Source organism: Pelophylax lessonae (assembly GCF_965119305.1).
Source record: "Pelophylax lessonae genome assembly, chromosome: 5".
Classification (NCBI taxonomy): Eukaryota; Metazoa; Chordata; class Amphibia; order Anura; family Ranidae; genus Pelophylax; species Pelophylax lessonae.
This window is the reverse complement of record NC_138772.1, coordinates 230,583,709-230,602,247: the sequence shown is the minus strand read 5'-3', so window position 1 is coordinate 230,602,247 and position 18,539 is coordinate 230,583,709. Positions and strand designations below refer to the sequence as shown.

The 18,539-nt window shown below is 47.2% G+C and overlaps 1 protein-coding gene across 2 annotated transcripts in view; it reads right to left on the bottom strand.

Annotated features, from left to right (window-relative positions):
* SLC12A7 (solute carrier family 12 member 7) overlaps positions 1-18,539 on the bottom strand; it is a 550,671-nt gene that overhangs the window by 215,788 nt on the left and 316,344 nt on the right. For both annotated transcript variants that reach the window (XM_082257548.1, XM_082257549.1), the window contains exons 8-9: positions 13,728-13,933; positions 10,858-11,028 (exon numbers count right to left, since the gene is read on the bottom strand). In XM_082257548.1, the coding sequence (XP_082113674.1) occupies positions 10,858-11,028; positions 13,728-13,933 (377 nt within the window). The remainder of the gene's footprint in view (positions 1-10,857; positions 11,029-13,727; positions 13,934-18,539) is intronic.

Sequence of the window (18,539 nt, the reverse complement as noted above, 5' to 3'; positions counted from 1 at the left end):
TTTTACACATATATTTATATACATTTTATTTATTGATTTTTTATGATTGTACTATTATATATACAATATTTTTTGCTATTGATTTGATTTATTTACACATGTCACTAATTTTGTATTGCCATCTCTATATATTGATTCATTGATTGGCAATTAGAAATTTCTTGCACAGCACTATTTAATTATTTATGTATCATTTACACTTATATGAGAAGTGAGGTGCTTGCAGCAATATATTATCTGATTTAGGGAGGTTGCTCGCGGGATCCCTTGTCTGTAAAAGATTTTTACTGCTTAATCAAATTGACATTTCTAGTTGGCCCTATTCCAAAACAAATATTCACCTGTTAGGTGCAGTTTATTCACCCATGCTGCTAGACATGTGTAGTCAATTAAGGATAGTACAAGCAGATACTGAAGTAAAAGTACTTCCTCTGTAACAGAGGTCTAATTTTACCACAATCAGCCCTGGATTTCTAAACATCAAACCAATACTTACAAAATTTGGTGATGTTTTACACTAATACATTCAGAACATTACGATTAATTCCTGGAGTACTATGGGTTAGCTAGAGGGAAAGTGCAGTAGAATTAGCCTTCTTGGGTATAACATTTGTTTGAGAGATAGGAGTCAGTGTTCTACATCATTTATTGTGTGTAAAAATCAGCTTGAGCTACAGAGCTCAGTAAACTGGCTATTTACAGCTGGAGAAAAATAGAAGTGAAAAAACTAAAGTGTCACGTGCTAGCTGGAGGAAAAAACTTGATTTTTGACTTGCCCTAAAATCCTTTTCTCTGATGTTCATCTGAACGACGGACACAGCTCCTCCTTTGACCCTTGGGTTATGCTGCCCTAGGCATAGGACTAGGCGGAAACAAATTTGCTTACGCCCCTAGGGCAGTCCTAGGGGGTACACTCCCACTTCCTGCTATAGGATTTCAGAGTGTAACAAGCAGTGTCAGTGCTGTGTCCGTCAATGAACATCAGAGAAAAGGATTTGACGGTAAGACAAAACTCCAGTTTTCTCTTTCGTTTATTGACGGACACAGCTCCTTTGACCCTTGGGATGTCCCAAAGCAGTGTCAATATGAGGGGTGGGAAAACACAGCAGTAGATATAATTCACCAAAAAGCTAAACATAGCCAACCAGGAAAACTAGGAGCTCAACCAGGAACAACTGGAACCCACCAACCAGGAAAAATACACCCTCATGAGGCAGGAGCCTCTGCAATGGCAGCCTGCAAAACTTTGCAGCCGAACACAGCATCAGCAGATGCAAGGACATAAACCTTGTAAAACTTTGTGAATCTGTGCACATTGCCTTGCACTCCTTGACCACTGATGCCTGATGACGGAAGGCAAAGGAGGCACTAATCGCCCTTGTAGAATGCTTGATAGGGAAAAGGAGGAACCTGGAGGAGGAGGCCTGCACCGCCATCTGCCTGATCCATCCGGAAATGGTCGCAGCAAATGCGGCCTGCCCCTTATGAGATCCATCTGTAAGGACAAACATCGGATTTTCGAATCGACTCAGTCACCTCCAGGTACACCCTGATTGCCTAAATCACATCCAGGGAATGTAAGGCAATTTCTTTAGGATTTTTTGGCTTTGGGTAAAAGGAAGGCAACACGTCGTCATTTAAGTGGAAACCCGAGACGACCTTAGGAAGGAACGACTGACAGGGACATAACACCACCTTGTCCCTGTGAACCACCAGATAAGGACACCGACAGGACAACGCAGCCAGCTCCGACACCCTGCGCACCGAAGTAATAGCCATCAAGAAGGCCACCTTCTGTGAGAGTGAACAGGGGAAGTTCACAAATATTTTCAAAAGGCGGTTTTTGAAGAACCGACCGTACTAATTTGAGGTCCCACGGTGGTACCAGAGACCTCACCGGAGGAGCTAAATAGCAAACCCCCTGACAAAAGTGTGAACCAAGGAAATTGCAGCCAACAGCCGTTGGAAAAAAATTGCCAAAGCAGAAATTTGGCCCTTGATAGCGCGCAGAGCCAAGCACTGATCTACACCCTGTTGTAGAAACTCAAGCAGGCGGGACACGGAAAAGGAACAGGGAGAATCCCCCCAAGACTCACACCAAAAAAAAAAAAAAAAATGTATGCCCTCCAACCCTGATGATAAATCTTCCTTGAAGTAGATTTTCTAGCTTTTAACAGCATAGGAATCACTGAATCCGGCAATCCCCTGTCCTTCAGTGCCTGGTTTTCAATAGCCAAGCCATTAAAGCCAGCAACCGTAAAGCAGGATGGAAGATCAGTCCTTGAGACAAAAGATCTTTTCTGAGAGGCCTGCATACCAAGACCGAGGAGGCCAGTCTGGAGCCACCAGAATTACTGGAATCCCTTCTGCCTCGACTCTGTGCAGAAGTCTTGCCAGAAGTTGTAATGGAAGAAAAGCGAAAATCAGATGATACTGACCCCAAGGGGCTACCAGTGCGTCTGCGGCGTCGGCCAAAGGATCCCGAGACCTTGCCACGAACCTTCTGGTTAAAACAAGAGGCTAACAGGTCCACATTGGGGGTCCCCCACCGGGGACACAGTTGTTGAAACACTTCCGGGTGAAGAGACCATTCGCTTGGCTCCAACGCCTGTCGACTGAGGTAGTCCGCCTGCCAATTTTCCACCCCTGGAATGTGCACAGCAGAGAGCCTGAACATATCGTTCTCCAAACCTTAGAATGCCGGCTACTTCCCGGGCCGCTAGGGTACTTCTTGTGCCTCCTTGAGGATTTAATTAAGCCACAGCCGTGGCATTGTCCAATGTATCCCTTACAGCAGTGGTCCTCAACCCTGGCCCTCAGGGCCCACTAACAGTCCAGGTTTGCAAGATAACTGAAATACATCCCAGGTGATATCATTTGCTGCTCAGTGATTGCAGTACTCTAGTCTGCATCTTTCCAAGGTAATACTTAAAATCTGGCCTGTTAGTGGGCCCTGAGGACCGGTGTTGAGGACCACTGCCTTACAGAACCCCCCTGCAAACGATCCGACCACAGGGACAGGCAGAGCCTTATTGCCCAAATCTCCAGGATGTTAATTGGCAGACTGGATTCCTCCCGAGTCCAAACTCCTTAAACAGAGTCTCTGCCCACCCGGACGGACTGACATCCATGGAAACCACTGTCCAATACAGGGGGAGAAAGGACTTCTCTTGCCGAAGTGCCAGGGAACAGAGCCACCAAATCAAGGATCCCCTCGCACCCAGGCTCAACAGGATGAGATTTTCCAGGGATTGAGGATTCTTGTCCCATTTGGCAAGAAGCTCCTTTTGCAGAGGCCTGGTATAGAAAACAGGACCGCCTCGAAGGTGGAGACCATCAACGACAGCACTTGCATGCAAGTCCTGAGAGACGACCGATTGTTGGACAACAGAAGCCGAATCGCATGCTGCAACTTCAGCAGTTTCGCCTCCAGAAGAACATCCAGGCTGAAGCTAAATCCAGAGTAAGGCCCAGGCAATCCAGTTTGTTGGACAGAGCAGAACTGATTTCGCACAGTGATGTCCAAATCTACCTTTAGAGCGGCCAAATCAATCTCAGAATCTGAAGAAGCAGAGGATACAGATCAACTTTGGACACTAGTGACTGCAGGACTGCCATCATGGCCACCAGGGCAGAAAGACCCAGAGGGTCCCGCAGCTTCCGAGAGTGGGTCAGATGGTGACACATGCTCCAGACACTCCATAATTAACCCTGAGGCCATCCGCAATATGTGAAAAAATTGCAAACCCCCCCCCCCCCAGGGACAACTATCTCTCCGCTCGGAGGGCCTGCATGCAGTCTCTGGTTCTCATGGTTTCGGCTTTCGAAGCCATCCCGTTCGCTCAGTCTCACATGACCACGGATGCCAGCCTGTTTGGGCTGGGGTGGAGTTCTAGACGCACTTTTGGGCCCAGGGGACGTGGTCGGCGGGGGAATCCTCCTTACCAATAAACGTCTTGGAGCTCAGCGCAATCAAGCTCTGCTTGTTCCATTGGACAAACCGGGCTCCAGGGTCGCCTGGTTCTTGTTCAGGTGGACACCGTTACAGCGGCGGGTTACGTCAATCACCAAGGGGGCACCAAGAGCGCACAGGCGGCCAAGGAATTGGCCGGGATCCTGTCTTGGGCCGAGACGCACGTTTCAGCAATTTCGGCTGTTCATATTCCGGGAGTGGGAAACTGGCAGGCGGACTGAGTCGCAAGTCCTTGGACCAGGGGGAATGGTCCCTGCATCCGGAAGCGTTTCGCCTCCTGTGTGCCCGGTGGGGGACTCCGTGGATCTGTTCACGTCCTGTCTCAACAAATAGGTGGGAAGGTTCGTGGACAGAACCCGCAATCCTCTGGTGGTTGCCATGGACGAATTGGTGGTGCCCTGGCACCAGTATCGGCTGTTTTATGCCTTCCGTCCGATTCAATTGCTGTCCAGGTACCTCCGCTGGTTGGCGTCGGAACGTGTGCTGGGAATTCTGGTGGCCCGAGACTGGGCCTGTTGGTCTGGGTACGCAGACCTCGTACGGATGGTCGTTGAGCCTCCCTGGTGGCTTACTCTGAGAGACGATCTGCTGTCTCGAGGGCTGATCTTCCATTCTGCTTTCCCGTCTCTGGCTTTAATGGCATGACTGTTGATAGCCAGGTTTTGAGAGGCAGGGGTTTCTCGGATGCTGTCATTCCTACCTTGCTGAAGGCTCGGAAAGCTACCTCCGGGGAGATTTAAAATCGTCCTTGGTAGGCATATATTGCCTGGTGCGTGTCGCAAGGGTTTCATCCTTGCTCCTTTTCGGTGGCAAGGGTTTTGGCCTTCCTGCAGGAAGGAGTGGATCAGCGCTTGGCGCTGGCCGCGAGCAAAGGTCAGTAGGTTGGCCTTACCCATTTTCTTCCAGCGTCCCTTGGCGACTAATTCCTTGATTCGCACCTTTGTTAAAGGGGTGCGTCATCTGGGGAGATCCTTTTGCCTCCGTGGGGCCTGAATTTGGTTTTTACAACGGCTTCCCTTTGCGAACATCAGAGAAATAGCTCTGCCTGAGTTATCCCAGAAAGTTGCTTGGCGGCTCTATCTTGCCGTTTGCCTTCTCTGGTGGTTCATAGGGATAAAGTGGTCTTGCGACCCAATCAGTCTTTTCTCCCCAAGGTGGTATTTGCTTTCCACCTCAGGAAGATATTGTTTTTACCTACGCTTTGTGCGAAGCCCAAGCATCCCAAGGAATTTGCCTTGCATTCTTTCGATGTGGTCCGGGCGGCAGAGTTGTATAAAGTACTCGAAACCCATACTTGAGTAAAAGTACAAGTGCTCGATCAAAAAGTGACTTGAGTAGAAGTGGAAGTGCTCGATCAAAAAGTGACTTGAGTAGAAGTACTAAAGTATTCAACATTTTTTGTACTTAAGTATTGCAAGTAGTTTTTTTAAACATTTTGCTACTCAAGTACTGAAAGTAAAAGTACAAGTACTGTGTTATGTAGTTATTAAAGAAAGAAGTCAAAAGTTTGAACATCATATTGTTTTTTATTATTTCAAATGCAGCTTTTATTTATACATACAGTAGCTTTTATTTTCGTATGAGCTGATAATACACATGTTTTGAGCTTCATGAAACCTGCCATCTACTGTTCTGGCAGTGGTAATTTTTATAATTGTAACGAGTAACTATGCAGCACAAAAAAAAATATCGGGATAGAAGTATTGAAATCATTGAAAAAATGTAGTGAAGTAAAAGTGGAAGTAGGAGAAAAAAATTCTACTCTAGGAAAGTACAGATACCGCCTTTCGGTACTTAAGTACAGTAGTGAAGTAGTTCTACTTAGTTACTATACATCTCTGCAGGGCGGTCAGGGTTTACCTGTCTGACACGGTGTCTTTTAGGAAGTCTGATTCCCTGTTTTGTCCTTCCCGAGGGACCTCAGAAGGGATCGGCTGCGTCCACTGCAACAGTTTCTAAATTAATTGGACAGACTGTTGTTCAGGCCTATTCAATCCAGGGTCGGGTGCCTCCTTTCCCTGTGAGCGCTCAGTCTACTAGAGATGTCCGTGCCTCTTGGGCGTTTCGCCATCAGGCTTCTGTGGCTCAGGTGTGCAAAGCGGCAACCTGGTTGTCTGTGCACACTTTCTCAAAATCCTACAAACTTGATGTGATGGCATCCTTTGGATGTTTCCTTTGGCCGCAAGCTTTTGAGCGTGGCGGTTGTTTGAAGAGACGAGTAGTTCTGTCTCTTTCTGGGGTATTTTATTGTTCTGGGTTGGCTCCTGTTTAGGTTCTGTTGCCCTGTTGGCTTAGTTTTTTCTCTGGCCTGGTTGACACGTTGCTTTTTCTTTGGTGACGTCTTCCCACCCCTCACACGTACACTGCTTTGGAACAACCCACTCGTGAAGGATTACTGAACGGGCTGCGACTGTCAGAGGACGCAAGAGAAAACTGAAGTCCTATAGCAGGAAGTGGGAGTATACCCCCTAGGACTGCCCTAGGGGCGTAGTCAAATTTGTTTCCGCCTAGTCCTACTCCTATGGAGAACAGCATAACCCAAGGGTCAAAGAAGATATGGAGCTGTGTCCTTCAATTAACAAAAGAGAAACAATATATTTATATGCAATATACAGTATATTATAGTTCATATTTACCTCACTAAATTACCTTGCATGCAGCAGCTGGATGCTAATAAATGTTCCTTTTATCTGAGAACTTCATCAATAACAGAAATTTGGGGCACAAAGGAACTTACATTAGACCCCCCACACTGTATGGCTAGAGCTCCCCTTGCATTTTGTAAGGTCTTTGTAGATTTGCTAAATATATAGACTTCTTTACGCTATTATGTTAGAGCCTGGGGTGCCAGTACCCCCCCACTCACACAACTACAACTATCTTCTTGCTCTGTCCACCTGATATGGGAGTGTGGATCCTCCTGCCATCAACATCATGTTGCTCTGACAAGCTAGGCTCTTATCCAGCGAAAAAAAAGATCTATCTTTTATTCAGAGGGAAAAGAAAGGAAATATTGCCTTCCAATATGCTACATTTGACAAAGATAGAATGAGTATCCTCTACAAATATACTGTACACTCCCCCCACTGTCACTGCCCCACAGTCACCACTGCTGCCATTTCACATACCACCCAGTCCCTGCTCCATAGCTCTGCTGTTGCTGCTCCACTATCCATTCTCACAATCCCACAATCCTAAGTGTTGATGCTGTACAGTCAGGGGCAGACTGAGCGGTCGGGTACTTCTGAAGTGTTCCAAGGGCCGGGTCGGGAAGGGGGCCTGCCACCCAGTACAGAATTAATTCACCCAATGTAATCTCAGAGACAACATCGGGCTATCGGGCCCGGCGCTACGTAAGTGGGAGGAGGGGAGGGGCCCGGCGGACTGCGCTACATAAGTGGGAGGAGGGGCCAGGCACTGCCTACTTTACTCCTGCGCCAGATGCAGGGCAGCGAGACAGCCTTGGCTAGAAGACTCCGCCTCCTCTCTTCAGCCTTCAAAGCATGGATCACTGGATTCTGAAAAAAACAAATCCCTCCTTCCATCTGAGTGGTGGCAGAGAGAGGGACAGGAACGCCTCCAGTTCTGCAGCACACAGATCATGGCCGCTGAACTGGAGAGCATGTGAGATGAGGGGGGAGCCCGAGGAAGAGCCTGGAGCCGATCTAGATGAGAAGGGTGGGCCTGAAGATGAGGGGGAGGAGCCTGGAGGCTAGGTGGAAGAGCCTGGAGCCAAGTGAGGCCAGGGGGAGGAGCCGAGCATGACAAGGGGGAGGAGCATGGAGCTTAATGAGACGAGGGAGAGGGGCCTGGGAGAGGAGTGAGACCAGGGGGAGGGGCACCGTGGCACTGGTACCACCATAGTAGAAGATTTCTCCATACCATCTCTGGAAGGTAGGGCATACAAACTGCTTTAATCTTTATGCTGTCAGAATCTGGCTGTGAATATTATTGAACCAGCTGTTCCTTGTGCCATGCCCTCAGTTTCTGACCCCCCCCTCTTGTGCCATGCCCACAGTCTCTGACTCCCCTTGTGCCATGCCCACAGTCTCTGACCGCCCCTTGTGCCATGCCTGCAGTCTCTGACCGCCCCTTGTGCCATGCTTGTAGACTCTGACCACCCCTTGTGCCATGCCTGCAATCCGACCGCCCCTTGTGCCATGCCCGCAGTCTGACCGCCCCTTGTGCCATGCCCGCAGTCTGACCGCCCCTTGTGCCATGCCCGCAGTCTGACCGCTCCTTGTGCCATGCCTGCAGTCTGACCGCCCCTTGTGCCATGCTTGCAGTCACTGACCATCTCTTGTGCCATGTCCGCATTCTCTGATCATCTGTTGTACCATGTATGCAGTCTCTGATCGTCTTTTCTGCCATATATGCCGTCTCTGACCATCTTTTTGCCATGTATGCAGTCACTGACCATCTCTTGTGCCATTTATGCAGTCTCTGACCATCCCTTGTGCCATGTCTGCATTCTCTAATCATCTCTTTTGCCATGCATTCAGTCTCTGACCATCCCTTGTGCCATGACCGCAGTCTCTGACCATCTCTTGTGCCATGTCCACAGTCTCTGACCATCTCTTGTGCCATGTATGCAGTCTCTGATGACCTTGTGCATTGTACGCAGTCTCTGTGGACAGTAATGTAAAGGGGAGCTCTATGGACTCTTGTGTAAAGGGGGCTGTGGTGACCAGAGACTCTTTTACATCAGAGTTTCCCTTTACACCAGAGTCCACAGCAAAGCCTCTTACATCAGAGTCCTTACAGTTCTCCTTTACTTTAGGGTCCACAATGTTCTCTTTTACGTCAGGGTCCACAGAGTTCCCACTTACACTGTAAAGGAAAACCCTGTTTTGGGTTTTATTAACCTGACCTTCATATAAAAAGGGAGAAATAGGTTTTTGGCCTTTTGTTATACCTAAAACACATTGCTAATCACACTAGTAACATGTGCGATTAACACAATATATAGCCTAAATATTGATATTTGCACCGTTTTGCACTGAAATTAGCCATTTTATGTAATTTTTGGAATTGTCTGTAAAAAATGTGGCTCTGTTAGTAAATTGTCTTGGTTTGCCTGTTCATTATTGTTAATGCACTTGTCTTGGTTTGTGCATTTGTTATTTATGTTGCACAGTTTGGTTTTTGCATTCGTTTCTGCCTTATTTACCTGCGGCTGTATGTGGTGTATACAGGGAGTACAGAATTATTAGGCAAATGAATATTTTGACCACATCATCCTCTTTATGCATGTTGTCTTACTCCAAGCTGTATAGGCTCGAAAGCCTACTACCAATTAAGCATATTAGGTGATGTGCATCTCTGTAATGTGAAGGGGTGTGGTCTAATGACATCAACACCCTATATCAGGTGTGCATAATTATTAGGCAACTTCCTTTCCTTGGGCAAAATGGGTCAAAAGAAGGACTTGACAGGCTCAGAAAAGTAAAAAAAATAGTGAGATATCTTGCAGAGGGATGCAGCACTCTAAAATTGCAAAGCTTCTGAAGCGTGATCATCGAACAATCAAGCATTTCATTCAAAATAGTCAACAGGGTCGCAAGAAGCGTGTGGAAAAACCAAGGTGCAAAATAACAGCCCATGAACTGAGAAAAGTCAAGCGTGCAGCTGCCAAGATGCCACTTGCCACCAGTTCGGCCATATTTCAGAGCTGCATCATCACTGGAGTGCCCAAAAGCACAAGGTGTGCAATACTCAGAGACATGGCCAAGGTAAGAAAGGCTGAAAGACGACCACCACTGAACAAGACACACCAGCTGAAACGTCAAGACTGGGCCAAGAAATATCTCAAGACTGATTTTTCAAAGGTTTTATGGACTGATGAAATGAGAGTGAGTCTTGATGGGCCAGATGGATGGGCCCGTGACTGGATTGGTAAAGGGCAGAGAGCTCCAGTCCTACTCAGACGCCAGCAAGGTGGAGTACTGGTTTGGGCTGGTATCATCAAAGATGAGCTTGTGGGGCCTTTTCGGGTTGAAGATGGAGTCAAGCTCAACTCCCAGTCCTACTGCCAGTTTCTGGAAGACACCTTCTTCAAGCAGTGGTACAGGAAGAAGTCTGCATCCTTCAAGAAAAACATGATTTTCATGCAGGACAATGCTCCATCACACGCGTCCAAGTACTCCACAGCGTGGCTGACAAGAAAGGGTATAAAAGAAGAAAAGCTAATGACATGGCCTCCTTGTTCACCTGATCTGAACCCCATTTAGAACCTGTGGTCCATCATCAAATGTGAGATTTACAAGGAGGGAAAACAGTACACCTCTCTGAACAGTGTCTGGGAGGCTGTGGTTGCTGCTGCACGCAATGTTGATGGTGAACAGATCAAAACACTGACAGAATCCATGGATGGCAGGCTTTTGAGTGTCCTTGCAAAGAAAGGTGGCTATATTGGTCACCAATTTGTTTTTGTTTTGTTTTTGAATGTCAGAAATGTATATTTGTGAATGTTGAGATGTTATATTGGTTTCACTGGTAAAAATAAATAATTGAAATGGGTATACTGTATATTTGATTTTTGTTAAGTTGCCTAATAATTATGCACAGTAATTGTCACCTGCACACACAGATATCCCCCTAAAATAGCTAAAACTAAAAACAAACTACTTCCAAAAATAGTCAGCTTTGATATTAATGAGTTTTTTGGGTTCATTGAGAACATGGTTGTTGTTCAATAATAAAATTAATCCTCAAAAATACTAATTTGCCTAATAATTTTGCACTCCCTGTATGTCTAGAAGGGCATTACACTACCCCAATCATGACATTATCAAAGCACAAATTAGCATTAACACAAAAACATAATTAACCAAAATTTTTAGACAGCAATAAAGTAACCTTGTACTATCCAATTACTTCCTTACCTGTCACAGAGGGAAAGTAAATTCCAACTAGCATTGTGAAGTAAGTCATAATGTCGGTCAAGACATAGTTTTGACTGTACGCTTTCTGACTTTCTCCTGAAGCAGCCGATGATGAAGTTTGGTTTCTCTCAATGATTGATTCTTTGGGACTATATGCACTCCAAAGATTATCTGTTACATTAAGGAAATAACCATATTCTTGTTATAAATTTAGAACAATCCAGTTTTGCTATACAATAATGTGAATAAGCATCCATATGCATACATGTATTTTGATCCTGTTGGGATAGTGGCCATGAAGCATATCTGTAATGATCAGCAGAACACTGCCTATTGTGGCTAATGGGCTTGGAGGTCTTGGTGCAGGGCCTAATAAGATGAAACTAAAGTCAAGACCAAATAAACCAGGATAACAAAAGACGGTTTTGTGCCACTAGAAGGTGGGAGAAAGTGGATGTTGGTGGATTTAAGCCTCACTGGAGATGGCAGACAAAAAACAAGATGATGGTGGTTAGGAAGCCAGCAGGTGCCGGACCCTTAACAACCAGAAGGTGGTAATACCACCGGTAAATGTTTAATTTCGCACTGCAGCTGGAGGTTCGCTCAAACAACCATTTGTTCATCCGTTTACACAAGATTCTCCATAACAGTGCAGAGGTCTCCCTCACATTTCCCCTGCTGGCTGAATTTTCTTAGACTAGTGTTAGGCTATTTTCACAATTTAAAAGGAGAACAGGTCCTGCTGCTCCAGGTGAATCAACACAGCTGTAGTGTCTACTTTCCAGCCCATGGTATGGGGTGCACGCCCGGTCACTTCTGCAAACACATATGGAAAGGAAAAAAATTGGACGGCTGCACACCCATATGATGCATCCAAACTTTATTGAAAAATCATCAATAAAAACAAGGCACAATTGGCATTTCGGCAGGAAGAAAAGGAGGTCGACTCGTTTCACACGTTAAATGTGCTTTGTCAAAACCATCATGTCAACCATGGTTTTGACAAAGCACATTTAGCCCCCGTTCACATGCAGGCGAACGCTACTTCGCACCGCAACCTCGGAGGTCGCGGTGCGAGCAGCGCGCCGCGACCTCGGAGCGGCCGCCACAGACTTCATAACATTGAAGTCTATGGCGGTCGCCTCCTGGTCGCCCCAAAGAAGCTCCGGACCCTTTTTCTAGGTCGGAGCGACTTGTGTCGCTCCTATTAGAACGGGTCCGCAGCTTCCCTATGGGAGGCAACCTGTGAGGCGACCAGGTCGCCTCACAGGTCGCCCTAGTGTGAACCGAGCCTTAAAGTGTGAAATGTATCGATCTCCCTTCTTCCCTGCGGATATGCCAATTGTGCCTTGTTTTTTTGATGATTTTTCAATAAATTTTTATATGCATCATATGGGCGTGCAGCCGTCCAATCTTTTTCCTTTCCATATTTTCACTATTGTTGAATGTTTTTATGGCTACTTTTCTCTTAGGAAGGAATATGGGGGTATGTTACATTTGCCCAGCGAAAAACAAAAAAAAAAAAAGAAACTATTACACAAACATTACAGTTATTTATAAATAGACCTCTTATGGCTCATTCACACTTGACTAAATTTCTAATGCCTAACAAACGCTCGTATAGCGTTAGTATGGGAGTTAGACTGGCGTCAATGAGCTTTAAGCCTTAATGAAGAGTTAAAAACGCTCCCCAAATGCCCTATGCACAGTTTTGGAGCGTTTGAGGAGTATTAAGGCGCGTTAACTCCTATTTTCAAATGAGAAGTGTCAGTACAGGAAATAAACTAATTTAAATGCCCCACAAATGCCTGCCAGAGTGTTTGTGAAGTGTTACCACAGACCTAAATAGGAGGCGTTGAAAGGTTTCAAATGCCTCCTGACTCAACACGAGGCTTCAATTTTGAAGCAAAGCGACGCTAACGCTTCATGTTTTGATAATGTGAACGGCACTGTGTGCTGTCCACTTTATCATTTGCATAGGCGTTTAAGGGTTTTTTTTTAATGCCCCTTAAATGCCTCCTTTTAATGCCAGTGTGAATTTAGCCTGTTTTTTTTTTTTTTTTTTACACAATTGATGAAATTGTATGCTTTATTATTCAGTATTTTACATTTATCTGAGGCTCTTGTATATTAGTTATGTATTCACTGATGCCCAATTTTTTTTTTTTTTTTTTTTTTACATACAATACTATTATGCATAAAGTTTTAACTCTGACCCAAGAAGGGAATACTATATTGATATGGAGATGCCCAAAGAGAGTATGCTAGGAATCGAATGAGTTCTGAATATCACATCGGCCTGTGACAGTTTAGTGCAACAAGAATTATCAGATTTCCCATCATCTTGATCCTTCAGAGCTGACAATGAAGATGTTTCAGAGGAGAAACCGCATACACCAGGTTGAACTGATTTCATGAAAGCATCAAAGCATCCCATGCAAAGGATAGAGGATCCTTGGACCTGGATAAAAACCTGGTCATTTTGTTTTTGAACCTGGAAACCAAGAGTTCCAAATCCAGCACCCCTCCACCTGAGCAAAAGGCAGAGAAACAGGAGTTAACGGATTTTTCCAGTGATTCGCTGTGCAGGGGGATGTGTCAGCAGAAGTCAGACTATTTGAGTATAAGTAGGCTGAGGTCCCAAGCAGAATACAAAGAAGAAAACTGGCTATGCTGGGAAGGATGTGCTTCCATGCCTGGTGTGGTCAGTTTGAAATAGGAAAGCAGGGGGAATTGCAAGATCACCAGGTATTTCACACAAAACAAACAATACAAAGAGAACAGCATAGTTTCTATTATAAGTACATGGTACAACAGACACATATCACTAATATGAAAATGTTGGGGTAATATACACTTTAATGACTCACCACGTATAACACCACTAGAAATTCCAGGAATTCCTTGTATTTCAGTTAAATCATTTGCCAAAAAATAGTTGTCACAGGATGGACTGTGGTTTCCAGACGTACAAAATTTATTCCAAAGGAAATCATTAGTTGTATTATTGGAATTGTTTTTGGCACAAAGAATAGGATTTTGTGCTGCTAATACACGATTACCTAGAAGGCATATGCTGTAAAATATAAAAGAGTGTGTTAAACATTATCAAGTATTATATGCATTTGGTATAAAAAGGATAGGGGATGCACCTGACACAAGTTCTAACTATGTCTATCTGAAAATTATAATATGAATTAAAAAAAAAAAAAAAAGAAAGCATACATATATACCAATATCTGAAGTATCTACTTATATTGGCACACAAGATATCCATAATAAAATACACAAAAACATGGATAAGACACTACAGTTGCCATACCGAGGTGCATAATATACAGATCCGTATTGATGGAATTTTCACTAGTTTATCAACCAAAAAAAAAGTAAAAGCCTTTCAAAAGGGTAAGTAATATCTAGCTTCAAGGACCTTAAAAAACGGAATTTTTGTAAAATCTTACCTGTAAAATTCCTTTCTCTGAGTCCTCCGACAGTCGCCGCCTCTTCATATTCGTCACAATGGGGTAATTGACCTTTGCTCCGTAGGAGTAGCTAGGCAACAGAATATGTCAATATTAAAGCTTTTAGCATATCCCACCCCCAGGGGGTGGTCCCCTCAGTCAATACCCTCCTGCTTCCTGTATCCATACCTCAGTTTCAGTAGTATAGCAGTAGAGTACATAACAAACCCCAAAAGAGGGGCGGGGGCGGCGACTGTCGGAGGACTCAGAGAAAGGAATTTTACAGGTAAGATTTTACAAAAATTCCGTTTTCTCTTACGTCCTCCGACAGTCGCCGCCTCTTCATATTCGTCACAATGGGGACGTCCCAAAGCAGTGCAAACATGAGGGGTGGGAAACGCAGCCGCGCCTAAGGCAACGCAGTATCCACAGCAGAAAAAACGGAACCTTACCAAAGGAAGGAAACCAGCTGGGCAGCATGAAAAAAGCTTGCTCAACAGGAGCAAACAACCCAGGAAAAACAAACAACCTAGGGATAAAAACATCCCAAACAGCCACGGGCCCAAAAATAAGGGACCCTAAGGCACTGCCGCACTAAGAACCTTGCGGCCAAAGGAAGCATCCGCCGATGCCTGAACATCCACTTGGTAGAACTTTGAGAAGGTGTGAACGGACGACCAAGTCGCCGCCTTACACACCTGGGCCACAGAAGCCCGATGATGACAGGCCCAAGACGTACTCAGAGATCTGGTAGAGTGCGCCTTCACAGGCATAGGGGGAACTTTTCCCTTCAAAGCATATGCCTGTTCAATGGTCTGTCGGATCCATTTGGCGATGGTAGAAGCCGACGCCGCCAAGCCCTTCCGAGGTACCTCTGGAAGGACAAATAGAGAATCCGTCTTGCGAAAGGATTTAGTCGATGACAGGTAAACCCTGATCGCCCGAACAACATCCAGGGAGTGTAAATCCACCTCCTTCGGATGTCTAGGCTTCGCGCAAAGCGAAGGCAAGACAATGTCCTCATTGAGATGAAATTCCGAGATCCTCTTCGGAAGAAAAGAAGGGTTATGTCGCAAGACCACCTTATCCAAGTGAAGCACCAAATACGGAGACCTGCAGGACAAGGCTGCCAGCTCCGACACTCTGCGAGCCGAAGTGATCGCCACCAAAAAAGCGACCTTCTTGGACAACAGAGGCAACGAAATCTCCCTGAACTTTTCAAAGGGAGCATGTTGCAACACGGACAGAACGAGGTTCAAGTCCCAAGGAGGCAAAGGCTCCCGCCTAGGAGGGACCAGGTGTCGCACCCCTTGAACAAAAGTGCTAACCAAAGAGTTAGACGCCACAGGGCATTGAAAGAGAACGGCCAGCGCAGAAATCTGACCCTTAATCGTGGCTAACGCCAAACGCTGGTCCACACCCGTTTGAAGGAAAGACAACACCCTAGACACCGAGTATGAGCGAGGGGAAAACCCCCTGGACTCACACCAGGCAAAATAGGCCTTCCAAGTACGGTAGTAAACCTTCCCCGAAGAGGTCTTTCTAGCGTTGATCAAAGTGTGAATGACCTCAGGGGAGAGACCCCTATCCTTCAGGACCTCGGTTTCAACAGCCAGGCCGTCAAAGCCAGCGACTGTAAAGCAGGATGGAATATCGGTCCTTGAGACAGAAGATCTTCTCGAAGAGGCAGACGCCATGGAGCGTCGACTGCCAGATTCACGAGGTCTGCGTACCAAGACCGGCGAGCCAGTCTGGCGCCACCAGAATCACCGTGAGCGGTTGCGAGGACAACCTGCGAAGGAACCTGGATAGTAGCTGAATCGGCGGGAATGCATACATCAGCCGATACTGATGCCACGGAGCCACCAACGCGTCCGACGCGTCTGCCCAAGGATCGCGCGTCCTTGCCACGAACCTTCCCACCTTGTTGTTCAGACGAGACGCGAACAGGTCCACATCTGGAAGACCCCCACTTCGCGCACAAAATCTGGAAGACATCCGGGTGGAGCAACCATTCCCCCTGGTCCAGGGACTGACGACTCAGATAATCCGCCTGCCAGTTCTCCACCACCGGAATGTGAACTGCCGTGATCGCCGGGACGTGCGTCTCGGCCCAAGACAGAATGTCGGCGACCTCCCGAGCCGCTCGGGCACTCCTGGTGCCCCCTTGGTGGTTGATGTAGGCCACCGCTGTGGCATTGTCCGTCTGCACCCGAACCGGACGGCCCTGAAGCCTGTCCGTCCAACGTCGAAGGCAGAGACTTATCGCTCGCAATTCCAGAATGTCGATCGGAAGGGAGGATTCCCCCTCCGACCAAGTACCCTGGGCGGACAGAACGCCAAGAACACCACCCCAGCCCGACAGGCTGGCATCCGTGGTGATCACTGTCCACGAAAGAGGACGAAAAGACTTGCCCCCCGACACCGCCGGAGACTGTAGCCACCACAGAAGATCCCTTCTGGTGCGATGGCTCAACGAAATCTGGAGATCCAGAGATTGTGGTCGCCCGTCCCACCTGGACAGGATCTCCGCTTGGAGACCCCGCGTGTGAAACTGGGTGACACCAGACACCTCATACCCGTCCGGAGGGATGAGCACGGAACGTCCCTGAGGGACCGGACTTCTTCCTGTAGTGTCCTGAGTTTGTCGTCCGGCAGGAAGACTCTCGCCTGGACCGAGTCCAGGATCATTCCCAGGTAGGGAAGACGAACCGACGGACACAGCGTCGATTTTGGAAAGTTTATCGTCCAACCAAACTCCTGTAGAGTTTGCATCGTGACGGACAGGTCTTTCACCAGACCCTGACTGGTCGCAGACCGAACCAGAATGTCGTCCAGATACCCCAGGACCGAGATGCCCTGGGCTCTCAAAGCCAGAACCGATGCAAGCACCTTGGTGAACACCCGCGGAGCTGAAGCGAGACCAAAAGGCAGCGCCACGAATTGGTAATGATCCTCCGCAATGGCGAATCGAAGGTACCTCTGGTGACCCTCGAAAATGGGGATGTGAAGGTACGCATCCTTCAAATCGATGGATGCCATGAATTCTCCCGGAACTAGAGCAGCCATCACCAAGCGCAGGGATTCCATGCGGAACTTGCAAACCCGCACAAATCGGTTCAGAGCTTTTAAGTCCAGAATCGGATGTACCTTGCCCTCCTTTCTGGGCACAGTGAACAGATTTGAATAAAACCCCCGAAATCTGTCCCGATGAGGCACCGGAACCACCACTCCCTGAGCCCGCAGGTCCCGCACCGCCAGGTGCAGATCTCGCAAACGCTCCGGAGACAGCTGAAGTTTTGAGGGAAAAAATCTGCCCGCCGGCCGAGAGAGAAACTCGATCTTGTAACCAGACCGAACGATCTCCTGAACCCACCTGTAACGAACGCGGGCCAGCCAGGGTTGAAGAAAACCGAGCAAACGGCCCCCCACCCCAGAACTGGGTGAGGGCGCCCCTTCAGGCCACATTGTTTTGGGCAGGGGACCCGGACTGGCCGGACTTCTGCTTACCTGTCCACGGCTTCTTTTGGGAGCCCTGACCTTTGAAGGGTTTGCCCTTATAGTGCAACCGAAAGGACCCCTGAGAGGGTCTAAACGAAGCATGCTTCTTACCTTGAGCAACCTTAGCCTTGTGAGACTGGGGTAAGAGCGTGCTCTTACCCCCAGTGATCCCCTTTATCAGCGTATCCAAGGAGTCGCCAAAAAGGCGAAATTCCGTATAGGGTAGATTAGCTAAAGTTTTGCGAGAAGATTGGTCCACAGACCAACATTTCAGCCAAATCAAGCGGCGTGTCAACACCGCCACGCTGTGCACACGTGCAGCCAAAGGGACTATATCCAAGTCCGCATCACACAAATACATGACACCCTGATGAATTTGATCCACCATAGCCAACGTTGTCGGCGGGGCAGAATCAGCCACCAGGACGCGCCTGAGCACCTGCGTCCAATCCGCGACAGCCTGAGCTGCCATAAGGGAAGCAAAAATAGCTTCTAGCATGGAACCGGTAACCGAGTAAGTATGGCGGGCAAGAGACTCCAGTCTCCTGTCCGTGGGGTCCCGGAACACCGGGGTATCCTCCGCCGGAATCGCAGTAGATTTTTTCAAAACTGCCACCGCGTGATCCACCGGAGGCGGCACACACCAACGTTCATCAGTGGCGGGTGTGAAGGGATAACGCAGCTTGAACCTACTTGGCACAGCAAAAGGCTTCTTTATAT